At 37.4% G+C, this 22966-nt stretch overlaps 3 protein-coding genes across 5 annotated transcripts; 1 reads left to right on the top strand and 2 right to left on the bottom strand.

The window, feature by feature from the left end:
* Window positions 1-367: 367 nt before the first annotated feature.
* CSN7 (COP9 signalosome subunit 7) lies at window positions 368-2271 on the bottom strand. Its single transcript, XM_013324968.1, has 4 exons — window positions 1893-2271; window positions 1362-1614; window positions 881-1101; window positions 368-586 (listed from the first exon to the last, which is right to left on the bottom strand). Exons 1-4 carry the CDS (start codon window positions 2085-2087, stop codon window positions 434-436), a joined length of 822 nt encoding a protein of 273 aa, XP_013180422.1. The 5' UTR covers window positions 2088-2271; the 3' UTR covers window positions 368-433.
* A 310-nt stretch (window positions 2272-2581) lies between these two features.
* cg (zinc finger transcription protein combgap) lies at window positions 2582-11277 on the top strand. Of its 3 annotated transcripts, none has more exons than XM_013325181.1 (17): window positions 2582-3189; window positions 3688-3904; window positions 4146-4429; window positions 4669-4816; window positions 5218-5375; window positions 5641-5784; window positions 5950-6137; window positions 6336-6477; window positions 6631-6687; window positions 6985-7071; window positions 7154-7292; window positions 7438-7502; window positions 7608-7705; window positions 7790-7910; window positions 8160-8417; window positions 8546-8718; window positions 8968-11277. In XM_013325181.1, the coding sequence occupies exons 1-17, from the start codon at window positions 3064-3066 to the stop codon at window positions 9080-9082; spliced, it is 2520 nt and encodes an 839-aa protein (XP_013180635.1). In that variant the 5' UTR covers window positions 2582-3063; the 3' UTR covers window positions 9083-11277. The 3 variants fall into 3 exon arrangements, with proteins under 3 accessions (XP_013180635.1, XP_013180634.1, XP_013180633.1); XM_013325180.1 differs by having other exon boundaries at window positions 4654-4816; XM_013325179.1 differs by having other exon boundaries at window positions 4648-4816.
* Window positions 11278-14484: 3207 nt separating this feature from the next.
* On the bottom strand, window positions 14485-22722 carry LOC106127214 (probable cytochrome P450 49a1). The gene is made up of 10 exons (XM_013325276.1): window positions 22531-22722; window positions 20289-20464; window positions 18308-18441; window positions 16725-16819; window positions 16502-16612; window positions 16242-16394; window positions 15827-16036; window positions 15510-15657; window positions 15189-15437; window positions 14485-15114 (listed from the first exon to the last, which is right to left on the bottom strand). Exons 1-10 carry the CDS (start codon window positions 22563-22565, stop codon window positions 14773-14775), a joined length of 1653 nt encoding a protein of 550 aa, XP_013180730.1. The 5' UTR covers window positions 22566-22722; the 3' UTR covers window positions 14485-14772.
* Between the last annotated feature and the right edge of the window lie 244 nt (window positions 22723-22966).

Below are 22966 nucleotides of genomic sequence, written 5' to 3'. Positions count from 1 at the left end.
GGTCTACAAAATATTGTTTATTTGCACATATCATTGAAATTGGAACAAGTAATTTAAAAAAACTAAAATAGGACGTGTGACGGTTATGCACAATTCCATACTACCAAGCCTTTGAGGGTCCATGGTAGAGTAAGTTTGTATTACCATCATGTTACATGATAAACATTTAACATACAAACCTTGGTAGTTTTTGATCCTGTGTAAAATGCATACCACACTGAAGCATAGTATGATCTACCTTATTCCATTCTTTGCAATCACTTTTAATATATATTTATATATTTATAGAAGTAGGTTTCTTCTGCTGAAACATAGGAGGATATGGGAGGGATTACAAACATGTTTTCATATAATTAATAAGAGTGAATGAATAAGCAAGAAATACCTATATTTTTATTAACATATCACAAGTTATGTACATTGGTGGGGAGCATTATGTGTTCTTGTGCCAGAACTTGGAAGCGTTGCGGGGAGTCTTGCTCTTGCCCGACGACTTTTTGGGCGCGGAGTGCGATTCACTGCCGCCGCCCGCGCCCGACTCGTCGTTCTCCGCTTGTGTCTTCAATGTCTTCTTTATATATGATATCTGGAATTAAATTATACACACAATTGCAGTATAAACAAAAAATTTGGAACTAACCCCTAAACTTAGATATTAATTTTATTGTAACAGTTAACAGTTATTTGATATTGCATTTTTTTTAAGTGGGCAGAGCATGTACACAAAAGAGTATGCAGATGCTCCATATTGCTTTCCATACCTCCAGTATGTAAAATTTTGTTGTGGGCAGTGTCTAATATGATATTGATACCTTCCTTTAAGTTAACTATTCATTTATAAGGGTTATCGTTACTGTATATTAGTCACTATTAAACCTACCTCCTGTTCAATGCCCTGTTGATGTCTGAGTGCTTTTTGTTTATGAAGATTGGCTCGCTGTATGTGCCTGTCTACAGAGCTGAGCACAGCCTCGCATGCATTACACCAGTCAGCCAACACATCTGCAATACCGGATGCATCTTCCAGCCTGGCATCCCTACCCAGAGCAACATCAACCTCTACACGCTTGCATTCTTGATCCAGTTTACCGTGAATAATATCTGTAATACACAGTAGAGATGAAATAACAATTATTTTTTGAATTACTCAAATGCATTTAACAAAACTGTAATAAGTATTTATTTAATAGATTGAAATGCAATTGAAAATATAAAAAAAAATCGTTTTACTTTGGCAAAAAGACAAATTGGTCATGGCTACCCAAATCATATAAATAAGGTGCCATTTAAATGATATGTTTTTCATGAGTGTTATAAAGATTAATGTTTTATCAACAAGTTATTATACAAAGTAGCTTCACCTGCGTAAATTGCTTCTATAATTAAATCTTCCAAATCTCTAACATTTTTGATATCTAATTCCTTTAAGAGCACACTATATGGTATACATTTCTCTTGTGTTGCTAATGTTGCAATGGTGAGGTGTTGTAGTTTCTTGCACTGTACAGGTGTCAGTTCCAAATATTCAGACTTGTTCTCTAGATATTCCTTATATGTGCCATATGCAAATAGATTTAATGTCTTATAGTGTGTTGCATAGGGTCCAGTTTCCAACTGAAATAAAATATGCATGATGAAATACAGATTTGTTAGTTTTTCAATTATTCCATGGTTTATTTCATCATTGAAATTAAAAACATAAGTATGAAATAAAATCTTTTTAGTATAAGGCTGTTACTAATAACTATAATTTCTAAAAGAGGAAGCTAAAGTTTTTCACAAATAAATGGTGGACAATGACAAAAAATAGTATATTAACTATTAAATACATCCTATGCCAATTGGCAAATGAGCTGTATATAACATATAATCAGTAAAACGTAATAGCTAACCTCTTTGATATTTGGCATTTCTAGAAGTTCGCCGAAAACATGTACCCCGGGTGCTTCTAGTACTTGCTTTATTAGTTCGGCACAAGCGAAACCTTTGGCACCCTTTGCTAATAGCACGAATTGTTCCAGCGGGTGATTTGTGGAAAATGAAGACAAAGATGAAGGCTCATCCCTGTCCACGGACATAGGATTCATGTCGTTATTTTGGATATTTGTACACTATTATCAAAATTTGTAATAACACGATCGACTTTCCGAAATTGGTCTAATGCCTAGAGTTAAGATGCAAATCACTAAATAACATATATAAGAAGTAATTTGTCAAACAATATGAAATTAACGTTTTATTTTACTCCTTGACTCCTTTTCAATAAGATAGTTTGACATCTGTAGTTATTTTGTTACCAGTTGCAAAAATTAGACCACCAAAAGCCGGTTCGCCTCGTAGTACTCTCCATCTCTCTATTTTACATTTTTAGTCCTTAATTTTTATTTAATTTTGTAGAGAATTCTTTATTAACATTTGTGTAATTTTTTTTGTTTAATATGAACAATGTTACAAAATCTTTTTTTAAAACTAAAACTAAAATATATCGAGTCCAAGTAGAAGTTTTTGGCATAATAACCATTTATCATTGTTACAGATGAAAAGTCCCTATTAAAAACTTTAAGTGACCATAAACAATAAAATGGCGCCTGGTTTTTTGTGTGTGCGATAAAATTATTGTTTTCGTAATATTGAAATGTGTAGTTGAGTGTTAATGTTTTTATGTTGTTTATATTATAATATATAAAATGAGGTACTATTACACGATAAATATGCAAAAAATTAATAAGTTTAAGACAGATTACGTGTGTGTCAATCATGTCTGCAGCGTCCTATACCGCCTTTTTTACTGACTTCATTGGTCTAATTTAGTAGTAATCGACGTTATTTTTTCACGTAAAATCAACAAAAGTTTGTTAACTATTATTTATCAGTGTATGTGTTATCAAATATAAGTGTTTATGCGGCGTTGTGTTTTTGATGGGTGCGTTTTGCATTAGTAGTTGTGAAAGCGTACATATAGGTAATGGTCGAACTGTCATGAGGAGTAGTGTTTACTATCGGGACTGTGGACTTGTGTTGGTTAATTTGTTTATCGGCGCGACATAGGATTTTGTTGTCAACATGTGTATGCCAACGCCGAGCAATGTGTCGGGCTTCGGTTACTCGTGGGGCTTTACCAGCTCCGCCGACCTGACGAAGGGCGAGGTGGAAACTCCAAGCAGTTTAAGTTATACTTTAGGGAACACGGTAAGTAGTTTCTTATTTTATATTTACCCATTTAAATAATCATAACAAAGAAGTAAACGCTGAATATATTATTTACGGTCCTTAAAATATTTTTTATTATTATTATTTTTTTTGGGAAAACAATAACATAGTTTTAAAATCAAACTAGTTTGTGAAGGTATGTTAAAACTTTATTAAATTTCTTCTTATAAGAATTAATTAAATAATAACATCACAACAATAACATGTACAAAAAAATAAAAAACCTGACTGACTGAAACTGGATGAGAGTGAAAAATATTACAAAATAACCATCTAATCAGTCCATGTTTTTGTTATTATAAAGAATAATTTTGACTGAGCTAATACTAATTAGAAACTTATTAAGCAAGCTCTTGTATTTCATTAATTTGTTTCTTCTGTCAATTGATGTATTAATTGTTCACTTACAATTAGACTACAATTCATTTGTTCCTTTATCAAATAAAAATTATCACAAATATTTTTTCAAACTCTTAGATTTCACCCGAAACCACACTGACGGTTATGTCACATAAGTCACCGCAAGTGCAGGAGAAAGTTGGCACAGTAGTAGCTGTGTCAAATGCAGCACAGGTGACCAGGGTGGTGGCTACAGGTACTCCAGTCACCTCACGGAGGATGTTTGTAGTGAGTGAGGCGCCAGCACACACACTGAACAGGGTCTCACAACAAAACCAGACTGCTACAATACAAAGTAAGCTAATAATATGCTCTTTATGAATTTTATTTTGTAAAATTAAGTTATTAAAGACTTTGATAATCTTAATTGATTGTAATATTAAATATTAAATGTAAAAATTACAACTTTTGTGATATAAACAAAATTTAGTTCAGACCTTTGTTTGATTAGTGTTTCTAAAATGACATGAAGATTGTAATATGTGCTAATCACCTTTGGTATAATTCTAATAAATATATTGTCATTTTTTTTATAGCAACAAATCTTGGTCCTAAACAATTTCTCACACCCATCGGACCTATCCAGTTAACAGCAGAAGAATGCAACGAAATCTTAATGAAAAGAGCGCTGCAAGCACAGGGTATAGCTACACCGGTGATAGATGCATCACAACTCAACCACACATTGTTAAACGGCAGCCTAAAGACAATAACGGAAGTAGCCCAGAGCCAAGCTGACACCATACAAACCACAACAGTACATCAACATAATATGCTGCATACTAAACAAGAACCAGGAACTGCAAATAATTCACCCAAAGTAAGTATTTATACCTTATCACATAACAATTACTTCAAAAAGTTAATCATTTATATTTTTAAAATTAAATTTGATTTGTAATTTCTTCTTTTGTAAACTCTTTCCTTTAATTGTCAGTATTTTCTTTATTGAAATATAACTTAACTTTAAATTATTTACCAACACCATGCATAGTGTATAGTATAGTGTGTGTAGTGGCAAGTAGTACAGTGTGGAAGGTTGAGGCGGTGTATTCACAGACGGAGGTGCTGGGTGGTGCAGTGCTGCTGGCGGGGCATGCACCTGCCCCCACTGCCGGCGTCAAGGAGCGCCCCTACTCCTGCGACGAATGCGGCAAGTCATTCCTTCTCAAGCATCATCTGACCACGCATGCAAGAGTACACACAGGTAAGTAAAACTTACTAATTTTATATCTTAAAATTATCGTGATAGAAATTTTGGGGGAACTCTGCTAAAATTAAATTAGTCTGAATCTTAGTAATATTATAAATGCTAATGTTTGGGTGGATGTTTGTTTGAAGATATTGAAAATGGCTGTCCGGATTTCGCTGAAATTTGGCATGCATGTAGAACATTGTTTGGAAGAACACATAGGCTGCTCATAAAGTTTATTTTTAATACCCCACAGAAGGAGTCGCGGGCTACAGCTGGTATTACTATAAATACTTTGTATATGATCTTTCCATTGCTGTTGCGATTCATAGATTAGTTGACTTTGTCGAAATTAGTGGCAACAACTAGCTCTGCAGTGAATGTGTCGGTACAGTACAGTGTTGTGTTGTGTGCAGGGGAGCGGCCGCACGTGTGCGCGCACTGCGGCAAGGCGTTCGCGCGCAAGCACTGCCTCAACACGCACCTGCTGCTGCACTCCGCAGACCGCCCCTTCAAGTGCCACGAGTGCAAGATGGCCTTCACGCTCAAGCATCACCTCGTCACGCACTCCAGGGTAACATACTCTATTACTCTACTGATATAAATGTTTTCCAAGAGTATGTATATAGCTTAAATGATTTACCGATGCAGATTTCATGTATCATTCGATTCGTAATTATTTTGCAGACTGATCACTATAACAGTCATACTCAGAATCGTTAAGTGGTAACTAAGGGAGTTCGTTGAAATGTGGCCTAAACTGAGTAAGGTTTCATGAAATTAAGTGAAAGTAAAATTTTTATGTGTTGTATGTTGTATTGTATGGTTGTGTGTGACAGGTGCACAGCCGCGGGCGGCCGTTCATGTGCGGGGAGTGCGGGCGCGGGTTCCCGCTGAAGCGACACCTCGTCACCCACAGCAAGTACCACGCCGGAGAGCGCCCCTACGTCTGCAGCGACTGCGGCGAGAACTTCGCGCAAAAGGTACTGCCTCTGTACTCAGCATTCAACACATATTGCCGAACAATGGCAATTTAGAATACGACCTCCAAAATGTAAATTTACAAGTAGCCGGTTAACTTATGTATATTTAAGCAGCCTGGTTCAGTGATGCGTATGTTATTTATAATGAAATGTATAATATTTCAGGAGCACCTGGTGATGCACAGCAGGTTTCACGGGTCGCTGTCACCGTTCGTGTGCCCCGACTGCGGCGCGGCGTTCGCGCGCAAGTTCCAGCTGGTGAACCACGGGCGCGCGCACGGCCGCGTGCCGCACGCCTGTCCCGTCTGCGGCAAGGAGTTCCTGCAGAAGCGCACGCTCGTCGCACACATGAAGTGCGTCCGCCGAGACAACTTTCATTCTTCTCATGGGCGTCATCTGAGAATCCAAATATCAAAAACAACTTTAAATAAACCCATATTAATGATAGCCGCCCTCGTCCCTAGACCTATCCTAAATCATCGGCTGGTGATACCCATGATTCTGATTCTAACTGGAATGCCAATGCAATGTTGACCCAATTTTTTTTTCAGAATCCATACAGCAGACGGCGTTGTTGCGTGTTTCGAATGCGGTGAAGCGTTCAAAAGTAAATCAGAGCTACATCAGCATTGCAAGATAACGAGGCACTGTTTGAGCACCTCGCAGACGAATCAGCAACAACAACAACAACAAGTACAACAACAACAACAACAGCAGCAGCAACAACAGCAGCAGCAACAAGTACAGCAACAACAGCAACAACAACAGCAGCAGCAGCAACAACAACAACAACAACAACAGCAGCAGCAGCAGCAGCAACAGCAACAACAGCAGCAGCAACAACAGCAACAACAACAAACTACTGTGATAAAACAAGATGATTTTAAACCACAAATTGTTCAGGTAAAGGTCTTTTTTGGATCCACATAGATTAGTGTGGCGGATTACTTTAATCAAATTTATTATTAAATTGTAATAAAATTGCAGTAATTTTCTATTGTTAAGTCTAAAAATAATTTAATTTTAAATAATAGGCGTTTTCTTGACTTACATTGCGATTAAATACATTAAGGCATACCTAGCCATAGCTGATGACCTCAAAATAAATGCTTTTTTAGTCTAATTCTCAAAATTATCCTTACAGAAGAAAATGATCTCAAATTTATTATACATTATATACATTGTTTCTTTATGTTTTAGGTGATCGGTGCGGACGGACAAATACTGTCAGAAAAAAGCGGCCCCAGCTACGTGTGTCCCGAGTGTGTTTCATGTTTCAATACTAAGGTATTTATTAATTTAATCATTAAAATATTTGCGAGTCATAACTTGTCGGTTACAAGAATGACATGTCTGTGTGTGCGTGCAGGAGGCGCTGTCGCTGCACCTGCGGCTGCACGCGGGCGACCGCACCTGCGTCACCGACCTGTGCGCGCTCACCGCCGCGCTCCAGCCCGGACTCGTCGCCGCGCACCACGCCGCCGCCGCGCACCACCCGCCCCAACACTGTACGTACATGCCCCCGACTTCATCCTTCAACTACCCACCCCACATGCGCAATAAATATTATACAAACCTCATACACACACATATCATTTAATATCTTATCAATGAAGTAATAAAGTTAATATTTTTGTAATACTTTATTTCCAGCACAACCGATCCAAATAATATCTTCAAATCCCAACAATGTGGTACATACGCAAGTTATAGCGCCGGTGAGTACATTTGTTGATTTCTTTATAAGCTGTAATGTTTACGTTATTTAATTTTATATAATGTAAATTGTAAACTTGTTAAAATATGTTTATTTGTATTGTCAGAACCAGCACATAACTCCGCCGCGGCCTAAGATTCACTTTTGTGCGGATTGTGGGAAGGGTTTCGCGGCTAAGCACGGACTGCAGGCGCATCACAGAAGGTAAACAACATGCTTCTTAAAAATTCTACAGTCAAGTTTGTATTGTGTTTACATTTATGCTTAATAATGTAAATAATGCGTTAGACACCCGGACGGCAGCTGCACGTTGCGCACGCACGTGTGCGACCAGTGCGGCAAGGCCTTCTTCCAGAAGAACCACCTCATGCTGCATCAGCGGCAGCACATGGACCTGCCGCCCAGGAATGTGAGTACAGATACACCCACCCCCTACCCACCCTATTCTATACTAAATGTGACCTCCGTAAGTCTGGCTATTTATTTCAAAACGCATTGATACATGTGGAACATACAATGCTATAAAATTGTTTATTGTGATACTTATCAGCGGTCTAAAATGAAACTGGCCGTAAAAATATCTTCCGCTGCTCAGATCAAATTCACTAACATGTTATTAGAATTAAAATGTAAATAATATTCCTTTCTTGTTCTGTAGTCACAAGTACAACAGGCGACGCAGCAAGCGCAGCAGCAGGCCGCGCAACAAGCAGCGCAGCAAGCCGCGCAGCAGGTCGCGCAACAAGTCGCGCAACAAGTGCAGCAACAACAACAGCAGCAGCAGCAGCAACAACAACAGCAGCAACAACAACAACAGCAACAACAACAACAGCAACAACAACAGCAGCAAGAGCATCACCAGAATAACCTCGAAATGGACCAGCAAGAGCACCAGCAACCCACGCACATACAAGTTGTAAGTCTAAAATGAATTATTAATGCCACAATCAGAGATGTAATGCGGTCTTGCTTAGCGTAGATTTAATTTGAGAAATATGTTGTTGAGCCGCAGCTCAAAAATATACAATGTGTTTAACTGTGCAGGTGACGAACCGGTCGGGGCAGGTGATCGGCAACCACATCCTGGTGGGGTCACTGGGGGGCGTGCAGCGGCGCGTGTTCGGCACTCCGCTACACGTGATCGGGCGCGACGGCAAGCCGCTCACCGCGCACCACGCGCCTCAGAAGACTGCCGCAGCGAGGCACCACGCCAACACGTATGTACACTATACTTGTACTTGTACTTTGTTCCTATGTCAAGTTAACCATCTAATTGTATTCTATACTCAAACAAGGATATATATCCCGATGAGAGAAGCGCTGCTATCGGTTGCTTCTCTCAGAAAATTAATAAAAAATGGCATAAAAGAAAGGCGCTAGTGAGCACCATATTTATTTTTACTTATGCTAACTGAATGTTTGTTCCACTTACCATTGTCTACATATCCTAAAACGATGTGTTACAGCGATGTGAAGGAGGTGGGCGGGCTGGTGCTGTCTACGGGCCGCAGCGGCCTCATCAAGTACGAGATCTCCATACCGCCCACGCCCACCGTGCTGCAGGTGCAGCCTATGGACTGAGACCTACCACAGCCACGGTAGGCCCTCGCCGTCACAGCTCTACCTATGCTGGTGACGCGCCATGGGCTGCTCGTGTGCCCGCTGAAACTATCAAATCATTGACGTGCAGATCAACTTACGTCGGTGTCGTCGTGTGAAGCTACTGCCATCGATTGTGACCCCCAGTAGCAAGCGCTCCGGTTTGAGTTGCGGCTCAACTTACGCTGGTTGTCCGCGCGAATTTTGGACTGGTAGTTCGTTGAAACCATAGACGCCAGACTCTTGGAGACCTACCTTGTGGCTTAAAGTGCGGTTCAACTGACGGTGGTGATCAAACCTTCGTTAACCCACTGAGTGGCTTGAAGTTCAACTTGTGTTGGTCTGGGCGTATGATGGACGCATCCACCGTTACTAGACCCTGATACAGTGATAATGTGATTCAAAGTGTGGTTCAACTTACGTTGGGTGGAACATAGACTTGGTTGCCGGTTAAATGGAAGTATTAAAGAATTTAATGGCGCGCAATTAACAGGACCGATAAAAATTAACCACATTGCATGGTATCTGAAGATGTTTATTTTGGGCCTAGTTTAATTATTTCTCAGTTTTAAATGGATTTTAACAACGCGCAGTAATGAAGTGATTTGAATAATAAATGTGAAAATAAATGGGAGAGCTTTATTTGAACAGTTTTCAACAAAATTTTACAATAAATATTTATGTTTTTCATGAATATTGTTCAGAAATAACTACATGTTTTATATTGATGGCAATAATTAATTTTCGGTCGTGTATTATAGTCGGGGTGCTCTAAAATTTAGGGCATAGAAGTTAGTTTGTAAAAAGACAGATGTTGTGTTAGTTCAGTGATCACTTAGTTTAGTTTAAGTATATAAATACATAGTGTACATATCATGACGTTTTTGTAAAGGCTTCGGCCGCGGTTTTTGTAAAAACTATGTACAATCGTAGAAGTAAATACAGGGCGGTATATCGCGCACGCATTTAACAATTAAATATCATTTTTTTTTAATTTAACGGTTTTTGTGTTAAGGTTATAAGTACATAATGATTTTACGTGTCCAGAAGGACGTCGCGGTGCAATTGGATGGTTTTTATTTTAGATCTGACAGTGAATTTATTTAGTATATGATCCGCTCCATTATATATATAAATCATATTAATATTTCGACGGACTAACAGTATGTATATAAATATGTTTTTCGCATCCCGTTTGGATGAATTTAATGCATTATGTGCCTTGTGTCCTTTGACACCTTTTAATATTTTTAAAGTCGTGAGGGAATTTTGCTGTATGGTAAAATGGACTTGTATGTGTGTGTCAATGCATGTTGTAACGTCAAAGCAATAAACAATGTTCCAGTCAAGTAATTAAGTCTGACGAAATTGTCCAGTCACATGATATGAGTACAGTACAGACAGAGACCCTCTACAAATTTTATTCAGTTGTTTGTTTTTTGTATCTAGTCCGGAATAAAAGATGCTATGTGGTTGTCTTCTTATGTATAAAAAAATTCTATATGAAATAAAAAAAGAAATATTTATTTTTCATTTTTGTAGCACAAACTAGATTTTAAAAATATTTTTTAAGTTGAGAATTTATAATTATTGGTCCGCAACTGCATAGTGTCTTAGAGAATTTATTCAAAATTGTGTTTGTGACATATATTTTCATCCAAAGCCATTGTTTGACAACTGACAGCTGTCACAGTACTATTTTTTGTGTTAAAATAGTACGTAAAGAGGATACTTACTGTTCAAAGTCTGTAGCCGTTTGCTATTTTTTTGTATGTTTAATATTCTTTTTATTAGACTACTGTCTCAGGAAAAAGACAAAGTTTATAAATAAAAAGATGACATTATCTATAAATTTAACAAAATGATCTATAAAACATTGATGGTTTAGAACACTAAAATTATTGTTTTTTGACATGTGTCAAAGTGTGACAGCTGTCAGTTGTCAGCCATGTTGCGCGCCAAAGGTGAAGGCGAGGGAGGTGAAGGGGGCGCGACGCATGCAGTATTATTTGTTTGTGGTGACGTCAGCAAGCGGCATCAGACGGCAAACTCGTCAGCTGTATTATATTTGAAATCCGTTTCCGCAAGTCAAGGGATGCAACTTCGCCATCTACTTATTTTGTAAATACATAGTGGATATCTATAATTTTTTATATTAAATGAGAATATACATATTATAACCATAATTGTGTCGTTATTTCAATATATTTACAATCCCCTTATAACATTATAATTTGGTACTTGAACAGACACACTGCCTTTTTGTATAGATTTAGTGAAAAATCTACACTAAGGTTTTCCTAAGTAAAATACTTCATTATCCAAAATGAATATATCAAAAATATCATCTGAATAATGATTTAAAAGAATATATAAAGCAGAAATATTTGTTTCCAAATAGCACAATTTATAGTAACCTAAATGTATTTTGCGTTACAATCATAAATCAACGTGTGGCCGGTTATTGATTCAGTGTTTTAGGTTTTCAATTCCCGAAAGCAATTCGTGCGCGACACATAAATTAAAATTCTGCCACAAAATCTCACGTCTACTTTGCCCGATATTTACAGGCACGCTTTAATCGGCTCATATTAAACGAATCGAAGAGTTTTTTTTTACTTTAAATAAATTATTTTTATTAAAACTTAGTCCGAAGTTCACACGTAACAACTTGCTTGTACTGGCTAGTTCTTACATTATAATTTTCTACGTTAATTACAAAAATAATAAAATTATATAGCATACATTTTCTTCTACATATTCGTGTCAAAGATAAACTATTTTATCTTTGACCGTAGTGCAGTTAACAAGATAGTTTAATTTCCGCAAGGCCATTGTTACCCCCGCTACAGTACGTCAAGGGTGAAATAGAGTAACGTTTGGGTTGGCTCATTTAGAGCAACGAATGAGGCTTGTAACGGACCCCTTGCAATTACACGAAGCCTTCCGGTTATTCTTACACACATAAAATGGAAACGGGAGACACGATGATGGGGTTTAAATTTACTTCTCTCTACTAAGGTTAAATATGTGTTAATATTTTTAACACCATAATAAAATAGTTATTTTTGAAATTAAAGTAAAGTATCAAAGTCTTATGTCCATTGAAGGCGTTTCGCAGAAGTTCCCAAGTGTTTATAAAAATAAATATTATAAATTTTAAATTAAATTTTCATACGTAAAATGATAAGAACCTTGTCAGTATATAGTATGCGACGCAGACAAAAGCGTGTACTGCATTTGGTGCGGTTTTCCGGCAGTCACGAGTTCTATTCTGCACTGTACTGCGGCTTGTAATTTCCCTCGAGCCCGGGACTCGCCGAACAATGGGAGACAATAAGAATTATTGACTGTTATTTATTTAGGAAGCAATTCGTGGTCTTATAAATCGTTTAAAACAACACTTTGTAGTGAATTTAAATTTTAAACTAGGTATAATATCTACTTAATACTTATATTTTTAATCCGATTTTATAAGCTACAATTGTGACATATGTATATATTGTGACATGTGTATCGTACTAATATATGCGTATGGATGGATGGATGTTTGTTTGAAAGTATCTTATAAACGGCTCAACGGATCTCTTTAAATCTCTAAAAAAGTTTTTAAATTTGGCACGGAAGGAGTTCCGGGCGAAAGCTATTTATTTATGCATTTACTAGTCTACAAAATATACGTTCGAGCGCTCGAAACAAAACACTTACGAAATGTGGCGCCTTTACTTTTGTTTCATTTAATTTAAAAAGTTTTTGTTTGTCCGGTTTCTGTTGGCGTCTCCAATCTGCGTTATGTGAAACAATCTTACATTACATAGAAAAATCGTGACCCAGCCGTTGTATAAACCGAACTCATTTCCCGCGGGACAAATGTACTCAAACTGAGACTATTACTTTCAATTTTTACTTGGAGCCTTAAGCCTGGATTTGGTCGCCCTAGTTATTTCAATGTGATCTTTTTTGTTTTACACTAAGCCATTGCAAAGATCGGATCTTTAAGATAAAGAAAAAAACGTATAATTTAAAGATTGCGCGCTATTTATTTTTATAGACAATACTCGTGTATATCAACATTTTATCGAATTAATTTCAAATTTCAATTGTGGATACGTATGTTTTATGTACATTTAAAATTACGTTTTCATTTATTTCTTCAAAAGAATCATTTCAAAGATCTTTTTTATTGATGTAAAATACGATATAGTTCAGAAGAAAAACTATGAAAAACAACAGTAGTTTGTGGTAATTCTATACACCAGCTGCAGTCAACTGAAATAAAAAGTAAACTTGCAGATATTGCTGACTGCGCATTAAATGTCAGACAGACGAGAAACTTTGTCAATTTTATTCGCATGTCTTTTATTTTCTCTGTTGAAGAACATCGTTTTCATATTTTACGCAAAGATATTTTTGCTCGACTGTCTCTAGACCATACTCATGTGTGTGATTCCCGAGTATCTATGTTTTGTAAGTAAGTTCCATTCCGACAACTTCTAGAAAACAAACGTTTCGGTATTTCATTGATAAAAATCGTCAACTTGCCAAAGTTTTTTATACGGTTTTAAAATAATTTGTAATAGATGAAATAAAAGTTCTTACATAGAATTGATAAATAAAAGAGAGTAATAAAATGTGATTGTCGTTATTTAACGTTTGTTTTTATTTAGTTTCCATTCGTCTTGATGAATTAAATCGAAGCGATGTTCGGACGTCTCGTGATGAATGAATTTTGTATTCAATTACAAACGACTAATTGATGTACTTTTTCTCTCAGTTTATTGGACTTTATATTAAATGACGTCACGTACAACTTTTATTGCAGACTTCAGGCTTAATATTATTAACATTTTTAGCTTTATCAAATAAATTGGAGAAACAACGAAAAACAAATATATAAAATGACAACGTTACAATCACTTTTTAACCAGTAAATAAGTATAACTTTAGGAAGAGAATACTAGATACGGTATACATGTTAAAATTTGTACAATCTCAAACGTATAAAAGCTTTACATTAATTCTGTATAAAGAAATAGTTGTACGTGAACAAGAGAATAATAACATTTACATATTGTATGTAGCTCCGAGATGTGAACGAGCAGAGATTTCACTTTGACGAATGAACTTTGTATTAAATTATCAACTACAGAGAAACTCGCAACATTTCAATGGAATCAAATGAGCTTATGTTTTTTGCTTTAATATGGATATATTAAGGAGTTATGTTTATAAATTATATTTTCAAAAGCTGATTTTAGATGAAGTTATAAAAATAAAAATGCTATGTTTTAAAAATATTTATTAACAAATTATAATTCTAGGAATTAAGTTAAATATAAAAATAATACAATTTTAACTTAACAATAGTAATAATAATGATTGAAATGATTAACTATAAATCATATCATCGCCATTGCTTAATTAATCTTGTCAGCGACATAAACATTTGAAATAGAAGAATAAAGGCCCTCATTCTTATGGAATGTTTGAACTAACGAGTGACAGAAAGAAGTCAGTCAGTTACGAATAAATTCACAGCCTTCATGTATTTGATTTTATAATAACAGAGTTCCAATGTTCATTTGATGAGTTTACAAAAGATTGTGTACAATGAGAAGGTGCGAGTGTACTCTCTACTGGACTCAGTCATCTGGTAGAAGAGAAAAGTTGACTCAGCAAGCGTTTTGCAGCACGAAGTAGTAGGGCGGCTGCAGCTTGTTGAGGGCGGCGATGGCTACTGTCGGTGCTGGTCCGTGCCACTCGAGGCGGTACTTGTCCAGCAGCCTGGTGGCGAGCGCGGCCAGCACGGTGCCGACCAGCCCGCCAGCTGGACACCGCTCCCCGAAGGGTCTGCAGGCGGCGGGGTGCGCGCGGCTCGCACGCAGCGGCTCCCAGTCTCTGCTGCTGCTGCTGCTGCTGCTGCTGCTGCACCACCGCTCCGGGATGAAGCACTTCCCTCGCCCCCACTGCTTCTCATCCTTGCTGCTCACTGCGTGCGCCAGCACTATGTCCACCTGCATACAGAACACAAGTAAATTTATCATGTTAACGTTTATTTTTTCTAATGAGATGTAAAGAACAAACTGACCCCAGCGGGCACTTGATATCCAGCTAGAGTGATATCCTGTGCGGTGCGCCTGACGACTCCGCCGGTGACGGGGAAGAGGCGCAGGGTCTCGGTGACGCAGGCGAGGAGGTAGGGCAGGCGCGTGCACGAGGAGTGCGGCGCGCCCGCAGCACGCGCAGCCGCGCACCACGACACCTCGTCGTGCGCGCGCTGCTGCTGCGCCGCCTGCAGGGACACCTGGTAGAACATGCTCAGCGCCGTCTGCGCCAGCTGCACACCACACGTCGAGTCAGAAATGTTGCCGTTTTATAGTTTCAATAAAATGATGCTCGTAGAACTGACCGGCTCGACTCCGGCCAGCAGCAGGTCGGAGGCGAGCGGCGGCAGACGGTCCTGCAGCACGTGCAGCCTCTGCACCAGCGCCTGCTCCGCCCGCACCGAGCTCCTCCTCAGCGCGTGCATCGCGCGCGACACGAACTGCTCCGTTAAACTGAATGTAACAAAGTGGACATTTTAGAGACAGCAATGTGCACGAACTGTCGCGTGAAATGTTTTCGCTAGACACAGGCTAGATATCTCTCTTTTCCTATAAGAAATAAGTAAGTGTTAAGTTAGGCATAGCCCTATGATTATAAAAAAATGTATTTAATGTATGTTACCTGTAATGCATGTCGAAGGCTCGCAGCGCACTGGTGAAGGTGTCCGAATCCCTCCTGAGCGTGTGATGAGAGCGCAGCAGATGTCCGCCCCCAGCCACCTGCAGGCTGCAGCGCACCAGCAGCTCAGCCGCGCTCAGCTCCTCCTCGCTTCGCTTCCACAGCGAACAGGTCTCCGGAGTGTCGTCCTCCAGAGACGTCTTCTCTTTGCCTCTAATTATATAGTTTAAATATACTTTGAATATGTTGAGAATCGGTGGAAAGATATTTCTCAAATCTACCGCTACCACTGAGACTGCCTGATGAACCTCCGCTTGAGGCCTCGCTCTTCTAATCGACGATCTCCAGTTAAGGACACGAGTTATTAAGCAATAGCTACAGAACGAGATTCGACAATTCGGCGGTCCAGAAGCGATACCTGTTTAGTTCTGTGGGGACATGAGCCGGTCCATCCAGACAGCCGAGCCTGATGCCGAGCAGCACCACGCCGAGCGTCTCCAGCGACCAGCGGTACACCTCCGTAGATATCTCTTCGTTCAATGCGTTCTCCAGGTGTCGGAGCTCGCCCATACTGGAACATGACATCATTTCTACAGCTGAAACTAGTTTCCATTAGTGTTCCCGTGCTATTACGATATGGAAAAAGATATAGGTGTGTAATAATATGAAGAAGTATACCGTCGCGTGAAATCAGCGGCGATGTCGTCGAATACTTTATCATAGTTGTTGAGAAAAGTTTCGTCCTGCAGCAGCGTGCCGATGGCGGACCAGATATCTTTCGTCTCGTCGCTGCAAAATATTGTCACACTTAGACTATTTAACATTTAACAGTTCTTATAATCCTAAAGAAAAGTGCCGGATATATAATATCGTCGGTAACACTGACATCTTGATGCTGTACCTGTGCAAGGAGTGCTGGTTGTGAGCGCGGCGGCGTTGTTCTTGTAGCGGCGAGCGCTCCCACTGCGGCGGCCGCGTCACCTTGCTCTCGTACACCTACAACAAGCACATTCCAGAACTTCCAGATCATCTTACTAATAAAATACTACGTCTGTAAGCTTATTATTTTTGACTTACGAACTTAACAATATATTGACAAACAAAACAATAGTCTGATCATTGATTAACATTTCCAATAATAAAGCAATCAGGTTGTTATCACGTGCGAGGCTCGTGCGGGATGCGTGCGATTCAAATGTGCCAGTTATCTAAATGATTTATATGCCATTATAAACAGGCCGAAAACTGTGCCGAAGCGGGTCTGTACAGTGACCCCGCATTCATTGATGACAGGGGAGAACATGTTAGAATAGGTAAAGAAGAATTACATATTAAATTTCAACACATAATTAAATGTTCGGAAAGCAGAATAACGAATTAATTATTAATATTAATTACACTTGATTTTATGAAATTATGAATTTTTATTTATAATAATTATATTTTTCAAAAAGTAGAATTTTACAATGATTTGATCTACCATTGACTTCATGTCGGTTTAAAATTAGTTGAGTCAAAAAACTTGTAACCAACAATTTGGTTCAAAAACGAAGTCTGACAAAATATGTAACTACACAAAAACGGTTTGTTTATCTGTGCAATAAAACTGGTAGCAAGCGATAGCGTACTATATTTTGTGCGCATCGGACAGTGCATGCTATGATATAACATATATTATATGACCCGCTCCTACGTCAATGTGATAAAACTCAGATAAAACGCAGATTTATTACATGTTTTATTAACCTCTAGTAATCGGGAAATAAATAAAAAAGTTTTTTTTTATTGTTTATAATTAGGATATTGTTTGCAAACTTTAAATGTACATCAATTCATGACTATACTTACCGTCGCGTGCGGCTCCTTCCGTGTGAATATAAAAAAAATAGCCTAAGCGTTGTTCCGACTATGTTCTACATATATGCCAAATTTTAGCCGTTCTGGAGATACCTTCTAACAAACATCTATACATTCATCCATTTAATCATTTGCATTTATAATATTAGTAAGAAGAAAGATAGTATTATGCTTTATTGACATTAAACAAATGCAAGTTTTAACATAGGTAATTTGTAACAATAAATGTATAACAGCCTCGTGATATTGTCCAGATATTGAATATATCATAACAAAGTGTTTACTCTGGCCGATAACGAGAATGGCGATGTTTGTTTTGCAAAGGATTTATCTCGCGCACCGGTCACTAGTTCCCACTAGTAAATCAGACAAAGAGACGAAACTATCTGTTTATGTTTACTGTTTTCATTTATCAGATGGGACGTGAAATTACCTTTGTCGATTCAATTTACGTTTTTATTCTTTAAAAAGATAACTAGAGTTATGCATCACCGGAATTTTTTTCAAATTACTAAACACATCTTTTTTTTCTCGAATTACTGACACCTAACAGTTTCCTATCAAATCTATTATAAGCTTTGATAAACAATATTAGCTAATTAGAGATATAATTGAAGGTTACCTTACCTCTTTCATGAGCTCAGGATCAAAGACGTAGAGCACTGGTCGCTTTCGCGAGCCCTTGGCCAGTCTCACCAGGTCCCCGTAGCGCGCCTGCAGGCCCTCCAGCAGGCCCAACCCCACCGAGTGGTGGAAGTTACCTGGCGAATGGGAACAAATAGTTTGAATAAAGCTATGTTTGTCATAAAATACTATCTAAGTGAACAACCAGTAATCATCAAAATGACTGGGTTTATGACAATATTAAGATAAATATGAATGGAATGAGCCATATTTTTAAAATGAGTCGAGCTGTTTACGTTGCGTCAGACAAATACTATCAATAGCCACTGATTTTGTCCATAGTATTTCTATGTAAAACTGTATAAATTAAAGAAAAGGTTGTAAAAATCATACAGAGTCTAGTTAACTATAAATATAATATATCAGTTTGAGTAAGATAATATTCAATAGCAAAGAACATACGGGTAAATAGTCCGTAAAAGGTTGCCCGTTGATACGTTTTTAACGACCAGAACACACGGGTGGTTATAGCACATAGGGCTTTATTTTTTGGTCGAATGGCGAAATGTTGCATTTGTTTCGATTCCGATTTCCCTGTATGCCATAATCTTATGTATTAACATTTATGTCTGTTTCTGAAAACTAGTATGTTTTGTGTGTAATTTAAAACAAATTTACTTAGCAACATAGTACGACAACAGACAAGATTTTTTTTTAATAATACAATGTTACAACGTAAATACCACGTATACGCCTACACATACAACGTATTATAGCGTCAGGCTAGATGTCCAAAATGTCAAAGCTACTAGTCTTATGAAACCGTTAGTTCTGCCTTTCACTGACTCGTTTTTGTCTGCGATTTATTATTCATTCGATTAGATTAGAAAGTGCAACTGGTTTTTATTCGCAACGTTATAATAAGATTAGTCTAAATATTTAAATTCAAGACCGATTCTTTAATGTTGCAGTTTGTAAAATTTAATGGATGTCACGTTTTCCACCATGTGCATTAAAATAATTTACTACAATTGTATAGATATATAATTGTCGAAATTAATTGCATAACAAAGATATTAATTGTGCGACACTAGCGACGCAGCGGACAGAATTAACAATGCACGCGCGTGCAGAATTAACATTCCGTCCGCAGGTGAGTCAGCGCCCCCACGCGGACTGCGCACTAAATATTCTTACCAGCCTATTTAAAAAGCTATATAACGAATAAATGAATAATTTGCGGAAATGCGTTTTACAATAATTATTACAGAATAGTTAAATTGCCTAGTTTGGTATATTTTTGACTATGACTCTGTAAACGTAAAATTATCAATAATAAGTTTGAATTAAAATTATAAAGAGTTTAATTTCATGTGCGTATTATTTTGTTTAGTTCGCAAAATGTTAAGATTTATTTGTGAAAGCCTAAATTTTATAAAGGTACATTTTAGTTATTATTGGTTAATTATATATTTTTGTACAGAATTCGATCTCTTTATGAATTGCTAGTTATAATGTCTTATTTCAGTGACAACCAACGTCTTCAAAGATAGTTGTAAGCCGTCGTAAAGTGTCTAGACAGTGTGAGCTCGCGGCAATCGTCAGCGCGGCCATGATGAGACACTTTGTTTTATCTGTTGTACTGTTATAACAGATGCAATGGAGACGACGGTTCTTATTTTTAATGCTATTGTGATAAATGAATATCGAATGAAACAACTTTCTTTTGTTATTTTGTCTGTCTGTTATTTGTACGGTTTTTTAAATCCATTATTTTTGAAATACAAATCGATAACGAAATGTTTTAGAATCAAACTTACGTTACACGATGTTATCACAACAAACGTGAAAGTTCTGGTCCAAATATAGATTCAAAACGTTACGAAAGTTGAAGTGGCTTTTAACTGCGGAAACACATATGCCAAAACATCGGACTCAGTCTCCGAGTCTCAGTGGAAATGCACAGTTAGTGTTACTGTCTCACCTATCCTGGGCAGTACGTATGCAGAGTGTCGCAGCATGGGCAGGGCGAGGGGTCCGGGAATGTGCGCGAAGGGACGTGGTTGTGACGCGGGCGCGGGTGCGACGCGACGCTGGGGCGACGTTGCCGCGCCGCGCTGCCCGCTGCCCGACAGCCGCCGGCGAGATTGGCGAGGAATGCTAACAACAAAAAACTGAATTAATATATATTTGATCGCTTGTAGACGTTCCCTGCAACATCTTTTATGTGAAATTATGCCATAAAAACCAATGGTAACTTGCATGCAATCGTTAATCTTTAAGTGTCAATCTATCCTCAAATCATTTGAAATATCTGTATAAATTCAAAACATCAGCACGGCAGCCAAAATGCGTTTATTGCGTTGTTAAAATCCTTATACAAAAACTATATACATTATTTACAATATTATTATTCACGACTACGTTTCGCTGTTAATACTTCCCGCGCGATTCTCTTCTCTCTTTTCAGTATCTTTTTTTATGATTAAAAAGGCAAAGGTTCTTCGTGGCCATTATGCCACGTCTTTGGCAGAATGTGTAAATCTGCACTGAACAATTTATCATATGTGTATTATTGCAAGGAGAAAGCACACCGAGTCTTTATGAACATATTAACGTAGTACATTATAATGTTCTACTATAAACTTTTAAAATGTAATGCGTATTAGTCACGTCAGTCTGATTTCGTGATCATTACGCCGGGACGTGAAAGAGTTATGGTGCAAATATCGACTTTATTGACTTCGCTAAAAATGTAGTACTGTAAACTGGTAATTCAAATAGAACGAAGACTGCGTCGTAGAATATGGTCTGACGTACCTCGCCTACCTAGTGCCGAGCGTCAAGCCCACAAGTTCATGGTCAACGTTTAACAATACAATTATTATGTATAGCCAGCATGTACCAAGTATTTATTTACTACATCGATTTATTCCTAAGTGATATCATTTAACGCATGAATAAATGCGACAACTGCGTCTCTGATTTAATCCAGCTGATTAGTGAGTTTGTTTACAAATACCTCAAGATATTTGAAATTGAAGTATTTGAAGGCAACACCAGTTCAGAGAATATCGTAAGTCAGAGTGGTATATTTGGTAATGTTTCATTATTTAGCTTTTAAACAATTAAGTCTAAAAAGACTGCAGACTGTTGCTGTCATTTATTATTTAAACTGTTAAATTAAAGAGCCACTGTATGTATGTTGCCAGTGCAATCAAACGTACATCCATAACATATTTTTTTTTACTATCATTTCGTAACATAAACTGTATGTGAAGTATCAGTAACTAAATCCATCGTACCGCAGCACAGGTCAGGAAGTGGTCAGGAGAATGCTGATCAAACTAGTATCTTAACAAGGCGGGATTAGATAACTACGTTCTCGAGTTACTGTGCTCGTGCGGTGAATAACAAATACCCCTAATATCCTCACTCGACCTCTACTATCATGGGACGAATCTATTTTACAATCATAATGAATCACTGTTAAATGGATTAGTGTAAAAATATTGATCGTCTTTTGTTATCAAGAAAGTATTTGTAGATCGTATTATGTTAACATTTTTATGTTTGGAGTTTGGGTTTTCTAAAGACTGTTTAAAAATATTGTTGTCTCTGATTTATACAAAGAGAACGATAGGGATGACTATATATTTGTGTTAAGATTCCGCTACCATATGTTTTGGTAGCGGAAATCAACAATATCAAATAATCTTTTAACAGCTGATTAAACTATATAGTTTTCTATCTGGCAGGAAGTTAATCCAGAGCATTTCATGTCGAGTCTTAGGAACAGGAAAGTGTGTCTACTGCCTATTGGTGTAGAATCGAACTGAGGTCATACGAGACGCAAAAACTACGCGGATTTTTTGTAACTGTATTATAACCGGGTTAGCGGTCGTGTTTTTATATTTTTATCAAGCATAGGTCTATAAATAACTTTACGTTTTAAGTGACAGAACTCGTTTCCTATACGTTCCTTTTAAATTCCCTATGCGTTCTTACACATTCATAAGTAATTAGTTGACTGCATCAAGCAGGTTGCATTTTTTAAGCAAACGATGTTGACAAATAGCTCAACGCGAATACAACGTAAAATTATAAATACGTAAGTGAAATGAAATAAAAAAAATAAACAATATTTTAACTGTAATGTTTTTTATTTTTTTTTTAAATAAGAGAAATATACGAAAAGTAAAGCAAATAAAAATAAAAAAACTCACACAAGTTGACGAATCAATATCGCCGAAGTGGACATTTTCACTTGATAATAATTTATAAATCCAAATAAAACAATAAAGCTATATTTAATTGATTTTTACACGACACTGAACATGTTTATATTACGATCGTTAACTTTGTTTGGTAGCATGCGTGTTGTTCTCAGGACGTATAGTTTTATAATGCATGCTGCAAAACACGAAACGGCGGGACCAATATCAATAGTGATGTGACTTCGTGTTATCGATATTCTATATCTTTAATTAAATATTTATTCAATCATTTTGGAATTACAGTTATGGTGAAAATTTAATTGACGTCTTTTACTACTAACGTAAAATTTAACCACAGTTTCGTAAAGCAATGTAATAACTTTAAAGTGTAAGGAATAGAGCATGTCCTTAAAGTAATCGGAATATCTTCATGACAGATAATTTG

The sequence above is a fragment of the Papilio xuthus genome, unplaced genomic scaffold (genome assembly GCF_000836235.2).
Source record: "Papilio xuthus unplaced genomic scaffold, Pxut_1.1 DF824888.1, whole genome shotgun sequence".
Classification (NCBI taxonomy): domain Eukaryota; kingdom Metazoa; phylum Arthropoda; class Insecta; order Lepidoptera; family Papilionidae; genus Papilio; species Papilio xuthus.
The sequence above is the reverse complement of the archived record's forward strand: the minus strand, read 5'-3'. Positions and strand labels throughout refer to the sequence as shown.

Excerpts from the sequence above, each read along its gene's own strand:
- CSN7 (XM_013324968.1), bottom strand. The coding sequence starts at position 2,087 with ATGAATCCTATGTCCGTGGACAGGGATGAGCCTTCATCTTTGTCTTCA. Across the intron at positions 1,615-1,892 it reads AAATGCCAAATATCAAAGAG|TTGGAAACTGGACCCTATGC; the intron begins GTTAGCTATTAC and ends ATTTTATTTCAG. Across the intron at positions 587-880 it reads AACAGGGCATTGAACAGGAG|ATATCATATATAAAGAAGAC; the intron begins GTAGGTTTAATA and ends ATTTAATTCCAG.
- cg (XM_013325179.1), top strand. The coding sequence starts at position 3,064 with ATGTGTATGCCAACGCCGAGCAATGTGTCGGGCTTCGGTTACTCGTGG. Across the intron at positions 6,138-6,335 it reads ACGCTCGTCGCACACATGAA|AATCCATACAGCAGACGGCG; the intron begins GTGCGTCCGCCG and ends TTTTTTTTTCAG. Across the intron at positions 8,719-8,967 it reads GCGAGGCACCACGCCAACAC|CGATGTGAAGGAGGTGGGCG; the intron begins GTATGTACACTA and ends GATGTGTTACAG.
- LOC106127214 (XM_013325276.1), bottom strand. The coding sequence starts at position 22,565 with ATGTCCACTTCGGCGATATTGATTCGTCAACTTGT. Across the intron at positions 18,442-20,288 it reads ATACGTACTGCCCAGGATAG|GTAACTTCCACCACTCGGTG; the intron begins GTGAGACAGTAA and ends CCCATTCGCCAG. Across the intron at positions 16,037-16,241 it reads GTCCCCACAGAACTAAACAG|AGGCAAAGAGAAGACGTCTC; the intron begins GTATCGCTTCTG and ends CTATATAATTAG.